Genomic DNA, 22,313 nt, shown 5'->3' on the forward strand with positions numbered 1-22,313 from the left:
TTCTCACATCTGCGCATACGTGCTTTAGCATCCTCTGGGGATTTTTTTGCACTCCTTTTTCTGCTGGACTAGAGTTTGGTTGAAGGAAGGGTCGCAACTATCAGACAAAAGCATTTTTACCACAGAAGAAAAAAGAGAGAGCATTCATTGTTAAGTTCCAAAACCGCCTTTTAGTTGGAACTGAGCAGATCTCTGGAGAGAAGAGGGTTATGCAGAAACAAATTAAATATTACAGCTGCTTGTATCTTTCCTCAAGATTTTCAGAATGGTTTGTGCTTAACTGGGAACATAACTTCAGCCACAACTGGTCTTCCAGCTCATTTATCAAGCTTTCATTGTGAACAATTATTGCTTCTGTCACTGAGGAAAGACCATTTTTAGCTGTTTGGAATGACAGCTTCAACATTTATATGTAAAGAGGAAGGTCAAACAAAATCTTCAGTTTTCCTCCATTTTTCAGCAAGGATCTCATTGGAATCACATCAGAATGCAATGGCTACTGTTGCTCAATGTGACCAGCATTTGGTGAACCTTCTTGAGGAGGGTAATTGTTGTGCCTTCCACATTTTGACTGATAAGGAGAATTTTGGCCTCATTCTGAACTCTCTACAAATGATTGAGCTTCCATCTGAAAAACTATTTAAAATGAGAATCTACTTCTTTAAAAAAGAAAAGATTTTGATCTCTGTACTTCTTGCCAAAGTCCAATCAATATTCGCTATTCAACTGCCACAATTACACACAACTTCTTTAACCTAGAGGCTTAGTAGACTTAACTAGATTTTTGCAAAAAGCATGCTCCATCTAGGAGGATGCAGTGACTGGCATCAGTGACTGCATTGAAGCAGACAAGTGCTATGAACTGTTTTACTACTCCGGCACTTTTAAACAGCTGTTGATATATACAGGCTTTATGCGCTCCATCTATGGTTAATTCCCCAAAGTAATTTTCAAAGATGTCTGAAGTAATGCAGCCTGGAAGGAAAATTTCAGTATGCCACTATATATAAATATTGTTGCTTGTTATTCAGTATTCTTTTAAGTACGTCTGACATACGCTTATACTAAATGGCACCCTTGCCAGCAACTACTGACATTCACAGGTCCTGCTGGCTCTTTGATTCTATCCATTATTACTAGAATAGTAGAGTTACTCAGTAGTTATTCATTTAGTAAATCTATTAACTGAAGTAGGGTAGTGTACTGAGAATACATTTCTCTGTGCCAACACTGACCTCTTTTTTAAAAGTCATCTATACCCTAACTTTCTCCCCAGTGGGGACCCAAAGCAGCTTACATCATTCTCTAGTTTTCCATCACAACAACCCAGTGAGGTAGGTTAAGCTAAGACTACGTGACTGGTCCACGGTCTCTAGCAAGCTTCCATCCAGCACCTTGAATTATACCAGGAAGACTCTGGCGTCTTCCTAGTACAATCCACGCAGCTGGATTCAGAAAGAAGTAGGTATATCTTAAGAGACTTCTAAGATGGCCTCTGTACACATTGCAATAACAAGTTCAACTGAGGACACATCTTTAATGTTCGGATCAAGGGCAATGCAAAGAGGTGGTCTCGGTTGTTAGCCCTCCCTTTCCTTGAAACTCACTAAGTCCATGCCTGTTGCAGAAAGTGCTTTTAAGACCTATCTAAGCTCGTTCATTAGGACGAGGACAAAGTGACAGAAAACTAGGGCTCCTAATGATATTTTAAATCATTGAAATTGCATTTTGTATGTGTTAAATTAGCTAGCATGAGTCTTTAGGATGCATTGCATGATAAATGTAATATACTAAATAATCATTCAACCAACTGTATATATTCAGTGAATATTGTTTAACTCTGCAATTTAGTATCCTTGTAACATTTGACCACTGCTTAGAAGCAATACCCAGGCAATCTTCCCAGACGGAGAAGGAATCTGGGCTGATGAAACTTCTTTTTGTTGTTTGCAAAGGAAAATGTAGTTCAGATGCAGAGCACTTTAGCCTCAAAGGAGATATATTTTTATCTACACAGACAACACCCAACACAAGATAAACAGCAACAGAATCAGAAATAGAATAAAAAGTAACCCCACTGTTATTCCTGCAAAAACTTTAAAAGCTCAAGCTCTGGCAAATAATAAACATGGCCAGAGTATGAGGGCATCTGCTAATCTGCTAAAAGCCCTGAATGCCACTCCATTGCGAGCAAGCACCAAGGGAAAAAAGGAGGGATGGTCCACACTGTGTGCCAAGAGAGAGTTGCGTAATATGATAGAAACTTCTCAGCTGCCAATGGGCTTATGATTTCAGGGTTCTTTGAGCAGGGACGGTTTTTAAAAAATTTAACTGGACTGGCATTTGCATATATTTATCTAGTGAATAGAATTACTGATACTAGAGTTAGAGCTGGGTCTAATGTGAACTTTTTTAAACCAAGGGAATACAATTGGAATACAATTCCTGTGAAGAAATGTATGCGGAAATTGTTACACTGGAATGGAAAATCCACATACATTTGACATGGAAAAATTCCTGGGCTAGAGTTGGTACATCCAAATATTTTGACTTTAAAAAGAAATCATCAAACTCCACAGCAGTAAAAACAGGCCTGTTCTACTTTATGACCCTGAACAATCATTTAATGATTGCAAAAACAAAACAAATGCTTAAGCTCTTCCAGTAGTCCCTGTATCTGTTGATGATTGACTCTCATACGGCATTGCATTCAGAACGTTTGTTGATCTCTTAATCTTGCAAACGCTCCCACTTCCCCGCACTAGCCCTTTATGTATGTGCTCATGTATGCATTTATATATATTAGGGCTGTGACCGAAGTTAAGATGTTGATTCATGGTAGGAATTTTGATTGATTCATTCATTCTGCATATGAATAGATAATAGTCCTGAAATAAAAAAGCAGGCTGTTTTTAGATAACACCTACAAGCTGAAACAGGCACTACTTCCAAACAGCAATGCCATCTTGCCAGGCTGAGGGGAAATAGGGAGTCCAGTGGCAACTTAAAGACTGACACTATTTATTCCAGTACGACCTTTAGCAAGTCACAGCTCCTTTCTTCACATGCAATTAAGAGAAAAATCATTTTCCTCATATTTATCAGGAAATACACAAAAGAGGAAGGGGGAAGTAGTTTTTTAACTGCTTGTACTGCAAATATTGTTTATAGTTTCTGCTATAAACTGATTTTAAAAATTAGTTAACCTGCACTCATGTTGGATGCTGAAAACGGTATTTGGTAAGTCCAGTGGGCATACTTCTAACCAGTGATTTTAAAAATCCTAAATATAAAAATATATTCTCTGCTATTAAATTTGGTTGGATATACTAAGAAATGGGAGAAAGATCTGAATATTAGTATATTAATTAGGGTGAATTTCCATGGATCTGGCATAATATAACTTAAGTTCAAAAGAATGTTTTTCAAAAATCTTATTTCAGTGGTTCCTAACTCCTTCCAGACTGAAAATAAGGAACATAATTGTTGGAGATGTGATAGGTTAAACACTGATTTGCTGCATATTTTTGAACATGCCCCCAAATTCGGGGGTTTCTTTTGGCAAGAAGTAGTTCAGTTTATTAATGAGATGTTGGGAAATACTGTTCTTTCCAAAGCCAAGGTTATTTTATTGGGTTATCTCAGAAGAGTATGTAGCCCCCGCCGATATGGAAGTGGTTCTGAGTTTACTTACAGCTGCAAAAATGGCAATTGCTGAAAACTGGAAAGAAAAAGAACCACCATCTGGAGGCAGCTGGTTTTATAGTTTTTAGCACATTGCAGCTTTCCAAGCTTTCACATTTTAAGCATTCACATTTTTACAATTTGGATAAGTTTCATAAACATTGGATATTATTTATTACTTTTTGGAATAACAAAGTTCAAGATAGAGCCTTTCCATTTGCCTTCTATTAATTAATATTTGTTTCATTTTGTTTTTGTTTTTGCCTGTACTATCTGAATATATATTAGTTAATAAAAAGAAGAAATCCTTTGGAATTTGTCTCCTGGATCCATGAAAGTGTATACCATTCCATATTCTAGGAACATCACTTAGAGAATTAATTTGATTGGAAAGCAGAAGATGTCAGGTTGTCCCTTTTCACTGTGCTTGTGCCATTCAGCAAAGCAGTCCTTATTATCATTGCAAGCAAGCTGCTTGAGCAGCAGATGGCAACCCATCTCCAAGGATGATTGATCCTAGACCCATTTCAGCCTAGCATGAGGCCCTCTGTGGGATCTGAAGCTGGCTTGGTTACTCCACTGAAAGAGTGAGACCTTGTTAATTTTTCGGGCCCTCTTAGCAACTTTTAATGCTATTGACTATGGTATCCTTTTAGATAGTCTATCAGAAATGCAAATTAGAAGCTCTGCATCCCAAAGATGACACTCACAGGTAGTTGCCACAGGGTGGGGCTATGGGAGTTTTGTTTGACTCTGTGGTAGTTCTGCTGCGACAAGGTTTTATAGCACACTGTGTTCAATCCCACACAGTTTAATATCTGCATGGAACCACTGGGTGAGGTTTTTCCACTGCAGGAAGATCCTCCTCCGTTAGTGGATGACTCCCTTCCACCAAAGATATGCAGCACTACAAACAGAACAGTTGTACGGGACTCAACTCATTTTAATGAGCAGAATATTAAAAGATCTCAATTGGCTCATGGTAAGTTTGGCGCTTTAATGCGCCAAACACTTTGATCCTGGGATACCTGCAGGATTGCACTGACCCATACAAACCTGCAAGCCAACAGAGGTCAATTTCAATGGTCCTTTTCCATGTGCCTGAGTGGTGACCAGAAAAATGACTTTTCTGTTCAATGATCTCATTTATGGAGCTCCCTCCTGTGGGAGAGACGGAGGCACCTTCTCCATTATCTTTGAGGCACTCGTTGAAATCGGTTCAGCAATGCTTTTGTAACATACGTTTGTGTGCCCCGTTCCTGTTGTTAATTGCCCATCTCGCAATAGTGCATCTGTTGTGCTTCTTCTGGCCTGACATTATGTTGGTCTTCAGTTGTATATGGTGTTTTAAGTAGATTTCATTGTATTGTATTACTGACAATTTGCTACACATTTTTAATATCATATTGGGGGTGGAATAAAAATATTTTAAATATTTAAATCAGTGGAATAAACACAATACTTTGCTGCATACCAATGATGAATCCCTTTTGTTCATATAAATCAGATTCTACAATTCCATCCCTGTTGTTGCCAATGGAGAATTTTGAAACCCTTTCAGGTAAAGTCAATTGAGATAAAACACTGAGGCGAATCCACCCACATTTTTCATTGGTGAAAGGTGCTTCTGTCAATGGGGGAGGGCAGTTTTTGCCAATTGTCCCTCCAGCTGCAGTCTCCAATCCTTTCGCATATTAATCAGCCGTGCAGGGGCACAATTTGGGGCGAGGTCATCTAGCAAACTACATGAGGAGTCTATACTGGGCCTTCACCCTAGTTGTGTAGTTGTTTGTATGTCTATATTTTTTTAATTCCATTTTTAAATATTTTCTATATACATATTTTTTTAAATGCTGTTCTACTGTTTTGATGTTTGCCACTTTGCTGACCCTGTTTGGGTGGGAATACAAGGGATGAGGCAGGAAAGTTCATTTCCATGAACACTGCTCACTCGAGCTATGAGGATCCTACTCATTGGCCTTGAAATTGGGAGAGCTTATTACAATGCCATCAATCCTAGTGGTAATTTTCAGGCAAAAAACAATGTATCAATTAAATAAATGTGTATTATTGCTACACATAAATATTACCACCATTCAAACAGATGGGAACTCTTCCTAGGAGCCCAAATGAGGCACAGAATTAATCTGTTTAGGACAAGTTGTCCATGATCCCTCCCAAAACCCTCATAACATTAACCCCGCAAGCACAAATTGTTTTCCTTTCTCAATCAGTTGTTTTCTGTTGCCTCTTTCTAAACAGAGTTCAAAAGCAATCGCTATATGACAAAGGAGTCAGCTTCTCAAAGACCTGAAAAATCCCCGGGGCTAATAAAAGTCATTTGCAGGTGCTTAAGAAGCAGCTTTCTGGGCATTGACCTTTGTATTTAGACAATTCCTCTAAAGAAGAGTTCTCATAATAAAAATACATGAGGCAGCTTCAGTTTTTCTCATTAAAAGCATCATCCTTTAATAGTACAATCCTAAGAACACTTTCCTGAAAGCAAGCCCTATTAATAGACCTGAACAGGATTCCGAGTAGACCTGCTTGCTCAGCTCACTGAATGGATGTCTTATTGTTAGCTATATAAAAACTGAATTAATACAATTAGTATCTCTGGGGGAATTAAGTTTAAAGCCCCCCCCCGTTAGGTTGGGGAAAAGATTCAGATTCCCACACACTTAATCCGTTTTCTTAGGCACTGTCTATTATCTACTCAAAAGTGGAAAGGGAAAAAAGTGTACCAAAATTAGGCTGAACCTAGCATTTACACTGTCTCACAGTATATAAATAAACTGGGCAAATTCCTAATCTTTAATCAAATATTGATTAACCAATTAACCAAACTTTCCTCTAATAAAGAACGGCATCATATCCTCCTCCTCCACTACTCAATTTGGGTCCTGAATCCCTTGGAGCATCAGACCAACAAGATTTTTATTCAATTTTTAATTATTTAAGATGAGAGCAATCTACCCAAAATTATGCAACCTGAATCTGCTTTCTCTAGATTCAAATGGATGGGGTGGATCTGGCCAGAAAGTCAACGCGTTCAGTGAAAAGCAGCAGTAAGATTGAGCAAATGGGCCACATATATTTTTAATGAGTTCATTGGGCTACTAAAAAATTCATCCATCTGTACAGTTCAGGTTGCAACCAGTGCTGGAAAGGAAGCAACGTTTAGGTTAATCATACTTTGGTTTGGCCCATAATCGTTATTCTTCCGTGAGGAAGTTGTGCAACAGATAAATCTGACACTCCCAACCAAATTGGCTTTCACCATAAATTGCAATTCTAGGGTATTTGCCAGGTAGACATAGCTCCAAGACACTGGTACCGCTTCACTGATTGCAAAATAGATCATATTACAGGAAATCAAACACAATTCACTGACAATAGATCCAGGGAAGAAAGCATGCTTAGCAAACAGAGGCAGTTTTAACAGATGACCTGGTCCTCTTCATTAACATAGGAGTGTTCCTTCGGGGATGTTGGGGAAGGCAGCACTGTTCAGTTACTGGGTGTGTAATCCTCTTTCAGGTGATATCATCTTCCAGGATCTATCCCAGAGCAGTGGTTCCCAACCTATTCAAGTACAAGAACCCATTTTTAATGTGAAAAACTTTCATGGACCCCCACATGATAGTAATTATACTATGAGCATCCGTTGACTGAGAAACTACATCATGACAAAAATCTACTATGAATTCAGTAATGCTTTTAAATGGATTCATATTTTATTAATCACAACAGCATCTAAAAAACAGTAATACATATTCAAGCAAAATATATTATTTGTTCAGTCTACAGAAGGTATGTTTGCTGATGTCTTATTCTGAGTCGTTTAAATGAGATGGCTGGTGCTGTTTTGCAGCTTTCAGAGGCTGGAAGTCTGGTTGAAGCAATGACATTTTCAACTTTATATCTGGTTCTACATCCAGCTTGTTTTGGTATTTATATTTGAATGCAACAACGGCAGAAAATCCACTTTCACAATGAGCTCAACAAGCTTTCAGCCCTTGACAGAACAATTGGGGGATGCTTATTTATTTTGACTTTAACCCTGCTTTTTAGTGATAATTTGGCTTTCAAAAGAGCATTCGGGAATCAGAATCCAACACAAATAATGATTAAAGGCCAATATAGAACGTTCCTTGTAGAGAACGTTGTGCTGTTTCCAGGCACGATCAAGGGATGCTTGCTTGGCTCCCCACCACCACCTGTGGCCTTAGCAATGGCACTTGGGTTGGAAGAAGGGGGGGCCTCATCACCAGAATATGCTGGCAGACCTTTGGGCCCGTGTGTTAAGCTGCAGGTCTTTTCCACATCTGATAATGTAATCTGCCTTCATCGAACTGGCAATTTACGAACGGATAATAATGTGTAGGGAGGCTGCTCTTTGTAAAGGTGGGATGGCACCCTCTCCAGGGATGGTTGCTCCTCCCCCTGCACTTACCAGGCTGCCCTGGGAAGGCTGAGAGGGAGACGCCACATCCTGGTGAAGCTCTTGTCTCCTGATGGCTGCTTTATGCAGCTCAGGGCTTTCTCCAGCTGGTGGAGATGTGAGAGAGGCCAGGGAAGCTAATCAACAGACACACAAGGAAGCCCAGCAGAAGAGGCTCTTTAAAGGGCCACAGCCCACACTTCCATTTGAAGTGTAATCATTTCCAGCTGTCACTGAAAACGGAAAGGAGCGGACAATCGGAGCCAATAGGCTCCCACCCAAGACTCTCATGAGGAATGGCTCTCCTTGAGAGTAGGCAGGCAGCCTTCCTGGGCTAGTGCACACTTTGGGGCCCACAGCTGCGGCTGGCCTGATGCTGCCTGTATGGGGGCTCAGAGCAGGTGGACTCAGTTAGGGAGGTATGGTCACGCTGCAGCAAGCTGCCTGGAAGATGAAGTCCAGCCAGAAGCTGGCCCTACACAGAGCTGGGGGAGACATGGCTGCCATGGAGGCAAGCCCAGGGGAAAGAAACAGGTAGGGAGGAGGAAGAAACCTGTTCGAGCTGCATGGTTTTATGGACCCCTTGCAATAACTCCACACACACACACTCAGGAGTCCCAGGCCCACAGGTTGGGAACCACTGTTGTAGATCTTATGCAAAAAAGGTATACCTTTTTCCTGCAACAAAGGTCCTGGAAAAAATATATATATACATTCTTGGAGGGCCACTGAAAAATTTTTAAAATAACTACTGGCATCTGGCAGCTTACTGGGAACCAAAGGCTGAATTGTTGTCACTAAGCACGTATGACGGCCTGCTTCTTAACCCACTCCTGAATCAACCTGTGGGCGATGGCTTGCTTAGGTGGCACCCAAAAGGAGAGGCTGTTATCCCTTTCTTGGGAAGGCTTTGGTTCCCTTCTAAGGGCTTGTTCCACCTCCTCAAGGCTGAACCACTTGGCAGCTTCTAGTTCCTGTCTATTGATACTGATCTGGAAGAGAAAAGATATAAAAGATATAAAACTATTCCCCAAAACAACAACAAAGGGTTGACATAATGAACGCTAATATAGTACTATGGTTAAGATAAACAGGGAGTCTCTATACTTCAAATCCCAAAAATTCATCAGGTGGCCAGTTCTTTCCATCTGCAATGTAGGATGATAATACTAGCATATTACTGAGCTGGTGTAAAGATTACCAAGATTATGCAGCACTTGAACCACCCAGACTCATATAAACACTGGCCTGTATCCAACCATGCAGTGCATGCAGATGGTGATTTTTGCTGACCCCCCACCACACACACACTGCAGCCCACTCAGCCCACACAGTTTCCCCCCCCAAAAAAATTTTTGTCAGCAGACCCCCATCTACATCAAGAGAGGAGTATTACTAAAAATTGTCACACCCTTCTTAAGTGCCCGTAATTTTTCTTAATGTGAATAATATACACTAAGTATATTCTTATAATAAGGTAGGCATGATCCTATCCTATATAATATGTTGAATATATACCAGTAACCAAGACTTGACAAACAGTTTGGACGGGAAAGTAGGGCTGGGAAAGAAAATGTACCCAGAACTGTTAGTAGTACTTTAAACCACAGAGCCACACAGCACAATCACCTTGTAATATGGAGACTGTTTCAGGTAGGTAGCCATATTAGTCTGCAGTAGAAGAGCATAGTTCGAGTCCAGTTGCACCATAGAGACCAACTAGATCTCCAGGGTATGAGCTTTTGAGAATCAGAGCTCATACTGACCAAGGGAGCTCTAGCGGGATGTTAATGATGTAGTTTAGTTTCCAGACAGGAACAGACTAGCTGTTTTGGAACTCGTGAGATTTATCTAGAAGTGTTACTGTTTAATTTTTGTGTTCAAATTGCTTAAAAAAATCTTGGCTCTGAGGCTTCACCTGGAATTGAATACCTCTTTTGGTTGCAACTCTCATAGTATATCAGGGAGCACGACAGGGCTTGGCAACATAGTTGGGGACAATTATCCATGTGGTTTTTCGTTTATAAGTCAACTGACGATTGAGGCTTCGCAGGTCATCCATTTCACCACGTATATAAGTGTCACAGATCCCAGGTCTTAAACTAGTAACTTTCAGAGTCAGTCTATGGATTCAGCTTAATGGGAAATATTGTATTATTGTAGAAATCACACCCCCAATCTAAATTCAAATATGGCTGTCCACAGCCCTGGCCTGAAAACACCACCATATAAAAACTTTAAAGCATTTTTGAAATAATGTAATGTTAACAATTTTAAATGTTTAAATATTGTAAATACTTCTATTCTTGCCCATAATTAAAAATACCTTTCTGCCACCCACTAATAATCTGTGAGTTAGTTTCCTTTATCACATTATTTCTCCTAGATATTTTTTCCAGGAAGTGGGGGAGGCAACCTTTGCAAGAGGGCAGGAGAATTGCAGTGGTTTTGTAGTATCTGCTTCTTTGCAATTGCATAGAGGAAGCTCAGGGGAAAGAAGCTGGTATGCCAGCAAAGAAGGGCTAGTCCAAGAGTAACATCACTCCTTCAAGCAAGATTACCTGCCTTTTGCAGCTTCCCTGAAACAACTTCTTGGTGACCAGCTCCTAAAACTAACAATCTTGATTGCGGCAGGGGTACTTTTCTTTGAGCAACACTCAAATGCATTTTAAACAACATTTCACGATAGGTTTTTAGCTTGTGGCTCATGAATGGCTATTTCTATGGTTTGTACTTTGTACATACTGACCTTGGGCCAGTTGCGCATTCTCTCAGCCTAACTTATGATTTAGGGATGTTGTTATGAGGATAAAATTGAAAGAAAGGAGAAAGATGTTGTATATGGCTTTGGATCCCCACTGGGGAGAAAAGAGGAATCTAAATAAATAAATAAAATACCGGCAGGCTATATAAAATCCTAGAAAGATGCCCACTTTAGGCCATAAAATAATATTTCAACATTGCACAAGCATCTTGTATTATGAGTACATAAACAAGGAATTGTACTCCCCAGTCTATTTACGAAGAGGAAGCTGAAATGACTAGATTAAGTGCAGAGGTATGGGGGATTAGGAGATGGAGCTCAATTTATACAAAATACAATACACTGCCAGTCTTGCATACAAGAAGAGGAATGAGGCTTATTTGTGGAAGATGAATGCTTTCAATAACACGAGTCAATAAAAGTTTGGTAGCCTCCACATCAAGAGAAAGTCATTAAACATGAAAAGGAGCCACCCTGGCCTCACGTCTTACCTTGCTCTGTTGTGGACACACCATGGCATGACAACCAATCATTAACGAGCTGTTCGGGAATGGCCAGTGCTGAGAAGCAGAATACCAGAGAGACTCGATTTCTAATCCCACCTCTTCAGCCACTTCCCGTTTGACTGTCTCTTCCAGAGTCTCACCTAGGAACAGAAAGCTGAGCTTCATGTCATATGAGAAATGACCTTTGCTAATAACTACAAATGGAGAACCTTACTTAGACCCTCGACTGGTGGCTTACTGGAACATCATCATAAAAAGCTATTCTGGTGATGTGTGGACCATATAAGTAAGTGTGTTTGTGTGTGCATGCGTGCACGTGCGCGTGCTGCCTTCAAGACATAGCTGACTTGTGGCATTGATCTGTACTTCTGAAAGCATTGCCTCAGGTGACCTACAGATGTGCGTATTTTTAGGATTCTTCTGTATATGGGAGCATGAACGCATCCAACAGTATTTAAAATAAATACTGAAATAATAATAAATCACATGCTTTGCATGTTTAAAATTCCTGGTTCACCTCCAGTCATGTCCAGTTAAAGAATTTCAGGAAACTGGTGTCATAATGAGAGAAAGATTCTCCGGGTCCCCCAAAGAATTGATCCCGGCCTCTTATGATGGAACTTCGATGCTTATTGACAGAATATGCAACTCAGGCCTAGAGGCCTTCACTGCAATCACTCCAGCCGCCATCTTACAACAACCAAATCGAGGTTCTTCTTTCCGGACTCCAGCAGGGGCCAGATGGTGTCACCTCCAAACATTAATACATTATTAACTGCATAATACTCTATTCCACATCTGGGAAAGACTTCTGCCCAAGACCATGACATAGAACTATTGCCATCAATCAGCTGACAGTACTAAGATATATGGACGAATGCCTTCTTCCTTTAAAATAAAAGTTATGTCATGGTGGTAAATATGCCGAAAATACAAGAGCAAAAAAACCTGAAGGAAGATTTCCCCCTACATTAATGTCTATGAAGGAATTTTAAGAGTCGACTCAGTTGTATCCATATTTGAGACAACTTTGAACAGCAATATTTCCATTAACAGTTGACTGGTATCTGCAAGGTTCATAAATTATGGCAAACTGCATGCAGTGTTATAAACTAGTTTGTTCTCACTCCCACAACTCATGGTATATTCCTAGTGCGGGCCTCTGTGCTGAGTGAGCACCACACACTACACTGTGGCACATAATTAAATACTGTGCATGCATGCGTATATCAAACGGGGTCACATGTGTCCTTACCCACATCACAGAAGCCAGACAGAGCACTGTACATCCCTCTAGGAAATGACTCTTGCCGTACAAGAAGACACCGACTTCCATCAGACACCAAAGTAATAACCACTGGAGACATCTAAAGTGGCCCAAAGCAGAGCAAGTCAGATGGCAGCCTTGAGACCAGCCAACCACTAGGTAGAAATCAAAAAAACAATTCAAACCAGAGTACCGCAGAGGTGTAACTGAACAATATTATGGCACCCACTCAGAATGCTCTAGCTTTTATAGGCAGAGGTTGGAGCAAAATAATGAGAGCCAATAATCTACTGGGGGCTTTGCTGCTATTCTGCTGTCAGCCTCAGAGTTTTTGCCAGCCAAGCCAAAGACTGGAGGCCTTACCAGAGGTGTGCTGGGCGTTTGAGGTACAGCGCTTCCAGCGAATTTTAAAGTGCAATCTTATGCAGAGTTACTCCAGTCTAAAAACACTGAAATCAATGGGCTTACAGTGGAGTAACTCTGCATAGGATTGCACTGTTTAAGATTTAATTTTGGGGCACATGGATTCATATAAAAAACATACTACAGGGAGAGGTTATAAGCCTCCCCCTCATGCCATTTTCCCAACTTGGAATGGCCCAAGGCAGCCACCCTTTGCTCCACCGGGCTGAACTGCCACAATCCTGATCCAAATTGGGCCCTGCAGACTCTCCAGGGCCAAGTCCTAAGCTCCCTACACTGGATCAGCCTCCTCCTCCTCCTGCACACCTGACCAGACCCCTCTTACAGCTACATGTGCCTTAAAGGATGGTTTCAGACACAACTGCTTCTGCAGGCTTGCCGAAGCAGCCACTCAGGAAACGGGCATTCTTCTTGCTACCTTAAAGCCCACAAAAGGACTGAGCAGACCAGGTTGGCTTCAGATTTTTCACATCACTAAATTCCTCTGCTTTTGCTGAGACACTTAGAGTGGCCTTCCTTGCTTTGCCTGGGGGGGGGGGGGCAAAGGAGGGAGAGAAAAGCTGAGTTCAGCATATTCCACTAGGCTACTTTCTAGCAACAAAGTAAACCATTTTCCTCTCTTCAGTGACTGCTCTCCTAAAGGGTCCCAAGGGCAGTCCACAAGAAGTGAAGTAAGTTCTAGGCTAAAGACTCCTGGCTAGCTGCATATATGGTGCTAGGACTTCTCCCTTTCCTCTCAGATGCTCACCTGTGGGTAATAGATGATTTCACTGCTGTGGCAGACCCGTTTGCTCCCAGCCAGGTTCTTCTTGGTGGGCTGCCCAGTTTTTCCACAATACTGGTTGTTGTTATGCCAGCGAAGGAGAGCCTGAGCCTACAAATACCAATATTCCCAAGTCAAGGTTATGAAGCTCTCTCTGGAATATTCTGAAGAGCACTGCAACTCTCCTGATGAAACCACAATAACTACCTCACGCATGCTCTACGGAAAAAAACATCAAAGCTCCATTTGTAAAACCACTGCTCCTGAAAATTCATATTTTATTTAGGACATCTTTCCTCTAAGAAGGTCAGGGTAGTATGTCAGTAAAAACCTTCAGATCAGGAAGGTTAGGCACAGAGAGAGAGAGAGAGAGAGAGAGAGAGAGAGAAAGAGAGAGAGAGAGAGAGAGAGAGAGAGAGAGAGAGAGAGAGAGAGAGAGAGAGAGAGAGAGAGATCAGTTCAAAGCCAAAAAAGGATTTGAACTTAGATTCCCCAATCCAAACCCAACAGTCTCAGAAGTTCCACAGGGTTTTTTTTTTGTGTCTTATATGCAAATTCTCTCTCAACACCTAGCAACTCAAGATCATCTATGTGAGTTTGTGAATTCAGATTTTCTCCCTAATGAATTGCTTTACATATCCATTTCTCCAGCATTTTTCAATCACTGACAATCGCTTTTTGGCTGCCTTCTGGGTTCTAGGAAGCAGTGTAATGTTTCTCAAGTTGTATTCTTCATGTTTCTCAGGGGTCTTTCACAGCTGCAAACTCCACTCTGCCTTGCTATCTTACAAAGTGGTAACTATCAGCTGTCATTCTATTGGGACACTTTCATAAGAGTTATTTCCCATGTGACACCGAAGACGTAAAAAGTACGTCTCTGGACTTTTCTGCTATTCTGCTGTAAAATTCCATGATTTTACCATAAAAGGGATGACCCAGAACATAAGAAATAGTTCTGATTCATTCATAGAATTGTTCTAATAATCTGTATCATTGTATGTAATGATCTTGGGCCAGTCACACATACTTAACCTAACCTACCTCACAGGTTTGTTGTTGGGATAAAATGGAGGAGAATGATGTACACCATCTTGAGTCCCCACTGGGGGAAAGGGTGTAGTACAAATAAAGTCCTAATGAATTCTTGACCCTAAAAGTCTCTATGATGAATTCTCTGGTTCTAGAAAAGAACAAAGCAATGCGCCTATGCAAAGAGAGTCAGGGGACAGAATCATAGGGTTGGAAGGGACCTCTAGGGTCATCTAGTCCAACCCCTTGCATAATGCAGGACATTGACAAATACCTCCCCCACCACACACACCCAGTGACTCTTACTCCATGCCCAGAAGATGGCAAAACACTGTCAGGATCCCTAGTATACATTCAGGATGTTGGAAGAGAGAGTGTTTCACAGAGAAGAAAAGAAAACTGGGAGAAACAATGAACGGAGGCTAGGAAACTGTAGAGGAAAGGAAGATGACTTTTCAGATTCTGATGTGAAACAACAACTAAATCTTTGCCTACAGCTTTCCAGCATTAATATGCATGTTAACAGACATAAGGTGTATCACATCCAAAGCCCTTCATGGTCTTGGAACCTTGTATCTGCGGGACTGCTTCACTCCCTATTTTTCACTATGAAACCTTCGCTCGTCTGAGCAATGCCCTGCAGATGGGCAAGGTCAACAACTGCCGATACACATACATACTCGCAGCCCCCACCCTATGAGGTCAGGAAGGCTTCCGCTCTCCAGGCATTCCACAAACTATGCAGTACTAAATGTTTCAGGAGAGCTTTTTCAGACGGTAATAGGGCTATATTATAACAGAATGTTCAGAAAGATTCTTTAATAAGGGGAAAGCGACTATGGACTTTACTACTGTGTACAGTACATACTGTCGCTTTATGCATTATTCTACTATGTAACTTCTGCATCATTTAACATGTCATGTTAGTACTTATCAACTTTGTTTCAGATCTCTGCTTGGTTTCAGATGTCTGCAAACCTAATCCAATTCCATCCTATGGACTTGTGCTGTGTAATCTGTCATGAGTTCCAGAAGGAAAAGTAGAATATAAATAACATAAATAAATAAAATAAACAAATACCGAGGAAATCAGCGTTGCATATTCCTCTTCTAACTGGAAAAATGCTTTCCGTAAATCTGCAAATGATCCACCAAGTTCAGATTCAATGGTGGCCCTCTCCAAAGATCCTGGAATTCAACAAATCTGCAGGAATCAGACATTTTGGTTATTACCCCCACCCCACACCCTTTTATTTCATATTAGCAACACATAATTATGGCAGGGTAGTTAATTATACTGTTGTCACACAGGCAGCAGTATCATGCTCAGAGTAACATGTCTCCCCCCTCTCCAATGAAGATACATTCAGAGAAACAGTCTGACTTCATTAAAAGGGGACGGAGGGAGTTAGAATTCTAACTAGCAAAGTACATTAACTGCTCAGGACTGTAAAATCTTAAGTGGTCTGCAAGGAACCCCAATGTCTCAAACTTCGTGAATGGGCAAAAAAAAGGAAATAAAATTATTATTTATTTATGCCCTGCTTTTCTTCCCAATGGGGGCCTGAAGCAACTTACAATGCCTTTTTCCTGTCTTCTATTTAATCCTAACAACAACCATGTGGGGTAGGTTATACTGACTGGCCCACAGTCTCCAGTGAGCTTCCATGACAGAAGGGGGATTCAAATCTTAGTATCCCAGATCCTAGCACAACACCATACTGGTATGTATAAGAGCATAATGTGACGTTCAATGAAAAAAAATTCTCAGGTTCACATGCACACTCATAAGATCTGAACTGGCTCTCACTATGCATAATCTGAATCCAGTGGAACACTTCACCAAAGGATTTGGAGTACTGGATCTTCCCCCACCTTCCCCTCCCACAAGGAGCCTGCTGTTTGTCTTGAAGCTCCTGAGGGCTAGACAGCCTTGTCAGCAAAATGTGCCACCAGATGGAGCACTGAAGTGACAATGGGGGAAATCAGGTAAAACTGCCTCTTCTATTTGTGGCTTGCATTCGTGGAGGAGAGGGAGGGAGATGGTTTTACCAGCTTCCAGCTCAACTCTGCAGTGCCCCATCCTGTGGCATATCTTGCTTGTGATGCTCTCCTGATCCTTCAGAGAGAAGTTTTGGGACCAGCTGTAAGCTGCTTAAGAAGGTGGGGGGGAATCCACCCTGCCAACTACTTCTGTTAACTCTTTTGCTAGATCCAACCCCATATTTATAATTTATTAGTACACGTGAAATAACATATGTGTTTCTGGTTGCCTCATCTCCAAAGGATAGGGTAGAGCTGGAAAAAGTAAAAAAAAGGAGCAGCCAAAACAGACCAAAGGAAGGAACATCTTATCTACAAGGAACTGATAAAGCATTGAGTGCTTTTTAGTTTTGAGCTGGGAAGGAGAGATTCAGCTATAAAGCAACCATAAAAATCAGTGTCATCCCTCCATCAAATGATCCTCAAAGCTAAGCTACAAAGCATTAAGATCACTGGTGATTTTTTTTGTTTGTGATCTAAAAGCTTTCCTAAACAAGGTAGTCTTTCAAAGCCTTCTAAGGGTCAGGAGGCAGTCTAAGGTTATAGTCCTATGCCCACTTAAGCTCGCTGGGATTTAAATATAAGCAAATATGAATCAAGAAGCCCTGCAATTCTAACCTAGGTCCAAAGCAAAGTATGGGGTACACTCGTCTGAACAGCCAACAAGCATGGAGTCCTCCATCCGCTCTTCACTCTGACTGAACTTCACAAGGATCCTTTTAACTTCTGAAAACCAGAAGAGGAATCAAAGAAAAGAAAGAAGAGTAAGAAGATACACTTGACACAATTGCAGCAGATGTAATTCATTCTTACCAGCTCTACCATCTAGAACAGCAGCATTGAAACAAAGACACAGAAGAAGCCTGCAAAACCTAAGCCAGCTTGAACACCAGAGACCACAGTTTTAGAAAAACATAGACATTTCAGTGTTATGGATCTCATCTGTCTTCCTCCATCATCCTGCTTGAGCTGTTCTCACGGGTCTTTGGAGGCAAGCAATGGTTTTTTGTGTGTTATACTTCCTTCACATAGATATGGTGGTTCTCATAAAAATTAAGTAACTTTCCAATCTCCATGCCTGGTTAGACTTTGTTTGCTATAGAGAAATTAGTTACCTGCTGCATTTATCTTTGGCGCCAAGAGTATTTTTCCTTTTTGCTGTAAGAAGGGGGAGAGATTGTGAAACAGGAAGAAAGATCCTGCATTATAGGCTTGTCTACAAGCATCATCGTCTTCTTTTAGCTCAAACATGTATCTGCAGTGGGAAAAGGAACAGAAAGAGCATGAGATGACCAAGAGAAGGTTATACAGTGGTAGCATCTGCTGCATTCATCATCTCCAGATACTCAAAACACACTAATAATAACTAGAGAATAAAATTTACCCAACAATATTTCTGAACATCCAGCATAGCATATTATTTGCTAAGAGGCTTAAAGCGTCTTTAAAGAGGCCTTCTTTACAATTTCTGGCTGTGAACAAGTCTGGTTACCTTTCAAAGATCTTATCAAGAATTTTTTTTTCATTCTTTCCCTTATTAAGGCCATGAAGACAACTATCCTAAATATTCTTACTTAAGAGTAAAGCCCCATAGGGTACAACTGAGCACCTTCCAAATAAGAGGACAGGATTGCCTTTCTTGTCCCAACTATCTTGTGTTTACAAAGGAGGAGAATTGGATGATAAAAATCAGTGGAAAGACTTGCACCCCCCACTTCAATTCCTGTCCATTTATTTAGGTTGACAACTTACAGCCAGACCACATACTAGACACCGAGAGAGAGAGAGAGAGAGAGAGAGAGAGAGAGAGAGAGAAGATGCAAAATAGTTTCATACTATCATGGCTGGCTGAACTAGAGTGTCGTACCAGGATCTGGGAGACCCAGGTTAAAATCCCCACTCCGCCACAAATCTTGTTGGATAACCTTGGGCCAGTCACTTTTTTAGGCTGACCTACATCACAAGGTTGTTGTGGGAGGGAAATGTAGGAGGAGGGAACAATACATGCTGCCATCTGCTCATTGGATTAATTGGAAAAAAAGTACTAACAGTGCAATCCTAAGAAGAATTACTCCAGCAGAAGCCCATTGAAATCAATAGGCATACACTGGAGTAACTCTGCTTAGGACTGCACTGTAAGTAAATTAATGAACACTATAATAATGTCAGCTGCAAGGAAAATGCTACGTACAGAATTTCCTATTGCTGTCCATGGCAATGATGACAAGACTTTCCTTCAACTTGAGATGCTAAAAGTGTGGTTAGCATCTCAGGATGTTTACCCAGATTTTGCAGAGATGAGCAGAAAAGTCAACGTTCTGTTTTAGCAGCTGCTGTTTCTCCTACTATATATATGTATCCTGTACGCAAAATGCAGGAAGATATGCAAGATAACTCTTAATTAAAGCAGGTCCCACCTCAGCACCCCAGATGTTTGGCCTCTGTTCCACTTTCTCAACCATTAGGCAACAACTAGTATAATTAATTGGATGACATACCTGCATAAACACATCACTACAGTACAAACACTCCTCAGTATCAAACCAGCAAGACTCTTGAATGACTTGGTAAAACTGAGGACATGCCTGTCGCAAAGGTATGCATGCCCCCCCCCCCACCATTTTGCCAATTTAGTGTGAAGTCCTACATGCAGACAAGACTGCCCAAGAAAGAAAGCACTATTTGGTAGGGCTTTCCCTTCAATGTAGTACATTGCCCAAACCAGTCTTGGGAATCTCTGTTTACCATGTAAGCATCTGAGATCTGAACTACCCACTCGTCTGGGCTTGTGGTTTATAGAGGCTGGGTGCACTGAATCAGAGCTCCAGACAGATGCATATAGATCCTAAAGCAGTCCTACACAGCATATGGGTTTACCAAGCTGAACATCCTCCAGCAGCTACAAATTGGGTAGGTGTCTGACAACCTCTTTGTTTTTGCAGTCCCCAGCAGGCTGAACAATCAGGAGCTTTATGAAGCTCCAGGTGGGCAGCCATGCATGGTGGGGAGGTTGTATTTCTGCTCAGCCATGATTTAAAATGAACTGGGAGCAAAGTTTAAGGAGCAACGGTTTCAGCTCTTAGACCTTTGTCACGGGAGCACAACGCCTAAAACATTTTTCTGCGACTAGTACTGATTCTGCTTTCCCCAGACCTTATCAAAAGATCAACACTTTCAGGTATCTGCAATTATACGTATTGCACAGTACATCAGAAAGCACTGCCATGATACAGGATTCATCTTGCTAGCAATACTGTATAGTACTGAATTTAACTGGGCTAAGCTCAGAGCCTCACCCAGAGCCGGAACTTACCTCATTCTCCTGATGTAGGTGGAACAGAACCTGTAACACAGGGAGGGGACTTTTCTATATGCCACATGACAAGCTACAGGGACTATCATCTTGGGAAAGAAGCTGCTACAGTTTAAAAACAAGAACAAGGTAGTACATGTTGTTATAAACAGCCACAAAATGGTTATGGCTATAAATGGCCACAGTTTCCAATGTCATTATTATAGAAAACAGGTTATGCCAGAGAGAGTCAGAGAAATCCATGCAATTTGACAAGGGACGTGAGAGTATATAAACAGTACTGTACTTAGTTTTGGAATGCATGAATGAGAGACGGCTGTAAAATGTCTGGATAACCTCCCATCATCCCTTTTAGATCAGATATCTTTATTACGGTCATAGACCACACAATAATAGCATACCACCTACAGTCAGGGTAAGTCATATTATTTACAAATCTATTCACTAAAATTTCAGGGTACAGATTCTTAAATATTTAAAACCTTAAAACCTGAGTGCCTAAGACCAAATTATTAAATATTTAAATCCTTAGCATTATAAAATATTTAAATATTTCCCCCGGTAAAATACTTCCTAATCTGTATGGCTTGCACAGCAAAATTTGCCACCTTTAATGTAATTTCATCATCCCTTTTAGACCTTGGCCGTTTCCAGATGACTTACCTGAAGCCGCTCCATGCCGCAATGTTGTGGATCGTGCCGGGGAAAATGCGAAATATCGCGTTTTCCCTGGCACGATCAACAACATTGCGGCATGGAGCGGCTTCGGGTAAGCCATCTGGAAATGGCCCTTGTTTTAGTATCTTTTCACTGTCCCTATCTTGCTTTTAATGGAACCTTTAAAAAACAAATTAGGGTGCATCAGCTTTCTTTCCTTTCATTCTGGTCTCTCCCATAAACTATGAGAAAAGGTGGGGTAAAAATGTTTTAATAAATAAAATTAATAAATAACTGTATATAGTAAATGCTGCTGAATGTGTTTGATTAAAGAGTAAACAGTCACAATGTAAAAATATTAAAAGCCCCATCGTAGGGTAGACTTCTAAAACTAAACGTAAAAATAATAGAGTGGGTTTATGGAGGAACTCGCTTCAGCAGCAGCTCAGGCTGCTTCAGAAGACGTTAGCAGAGCAGGGAAAGAAAAGTTTTCTGCTAGTAGTTTTCGGAGTGGGTGGAGAGCAATCCATTGGTATGAGAATAGGGGTGTTCAGTACACAAACGTACTCCCTGTTTTCATCTGAGCATGCTGTAGATGAGTTCCAAAAAGATAAGTTTAAGAGTGATTATTATGGTTAAGGAAATCATACAGAATTCCTAGGAAGCCTATTATTGTGTTTCAGAAAGCAGCATTTGAGGCGTTAAAATCTTAACTGCATGAAGAAAGCGAAAAATACAGGTTGGGTTTCCTCCAAGCAGCCTACCTATCAATTTCAATTCCCTCAGAAGCTGAGCCCCAGTCAGGAAAGACATCAAGACAAATACACGCCCGGCACTTACTGTTTGCAAAGCCAACGGCTGTTTCCGTCAGCCGGAAACGTTTAGCGACAGCTCGACCACAGTGAGCGGCATGGATTTTCTAGGAATGAACCTCACCAGTGTGCCTGTTAAATATGAACTACAACGTCCAGAATCCTTAGCTCCAAAGCGGATCTCTAGGAAGCGTAGTTTCTAGTAGGCAGCCGTGTTGGTCTGCAGTAGAACAGCAGGATTTGAGTCCAGGGGCAACTTAGAAACCAGCAAAAATTTCAGAGTATAAATTTTCAAGAGTTAAAGCTCCCTTCGTTAGCTAACCTTCTTGGAAATGTAGTTCCACTAAGAATAATTCCTTTAATAATATATTCGGGATGGACTTAAATATACCGGAATTTTTCTGCAGCAGGAATGTTAGTGAGACTTGAGAAGGTAGGGGTCAAAGCACAGTGGTATGAGTCCAACACAAAAGTTGTCTGTTCTCCTAAGTAAGTGATCAAAAGCAACAATAAGCCTTGTAGCATTTTAAAGATTACCAAATGTATTGATCGTTTCAAGTAGAAGTAGCCACGTTTGTCTGTAGTAGAAGAGCAGGATTCAGGTCCAG

At 41.0% G+C, this 22,313-nt stretch overlaps 1 protein-coding gene across 2 annotated transcripts; it reads right to left on the reverse strand.

Moving 5' to 3' along the window:
- Positions 1-6,153: 6,153 nt before the first annotated feature.
- On the reverse strand, positions 6,154-21,800 carry NUDT13 (nudix hydrolase 13). 2 transcript variants are annotated; one of them, XM_054983222.1, is made up of 10 exons: positions 21,734-21,800; positions 20,237-20,341; positions 18,039-18,178; positions 17,542-17,649; positions 15,962-16,068; positions 13,837-13,962; positions 12,654-12,765; positions 11,384-11,538; positions 8,899-9,120; positions 6,154-7,269 (listed from the first exon to the last, which is right to left on the reverse strand). In XM_054983222.1, the coding sequence occupies exons 2-9, from the start codon at positions 20,323-20,325 to the stop codon at positions 8,926-8,928; spliced, it is 1,032 nt and encodes a 343-aa protein (XP_054839197.1). In that variant the 5' UTR covers positions 20,326-20,341; positions 21,734-21,800; the 3' UTR covers positions 6,154-7,269; positions 8,899-8,925. The 2 variants fall into 2 exon arrangements, with proteins under 2 accessions (XP_054839197.1, XP_054839198.1); XM_054983223.1 differs by lacking the exons at positions 15,962-16,068; positions 17,542-17,649; positions 18,039-18,178; positions 20,237-20,341; positions 21,734-21,800 and having other exon boundaries at positions 12,654-12,820; positions 13,837-13,922.
- Between the last annotated feature and the right edge of the window lie 513 nt (positions 21,801-22,313).

The sequence above is a fragment of the Eublepharis macularius genome, chromosome 6 (genome assembly GCF_028583425.1).
Source record: "Eublepharis macularius isolate TG4126 chromosome 6, MPM_Emac_v1.0, whole genome shotgun sequence".
NCBI classification, from domain to species: Eukaryota; Metazoa; Chordata; class Lepidosauria; order Squamata; family Eublepharidae; genus Eublepharis; species Eublepharis macularius.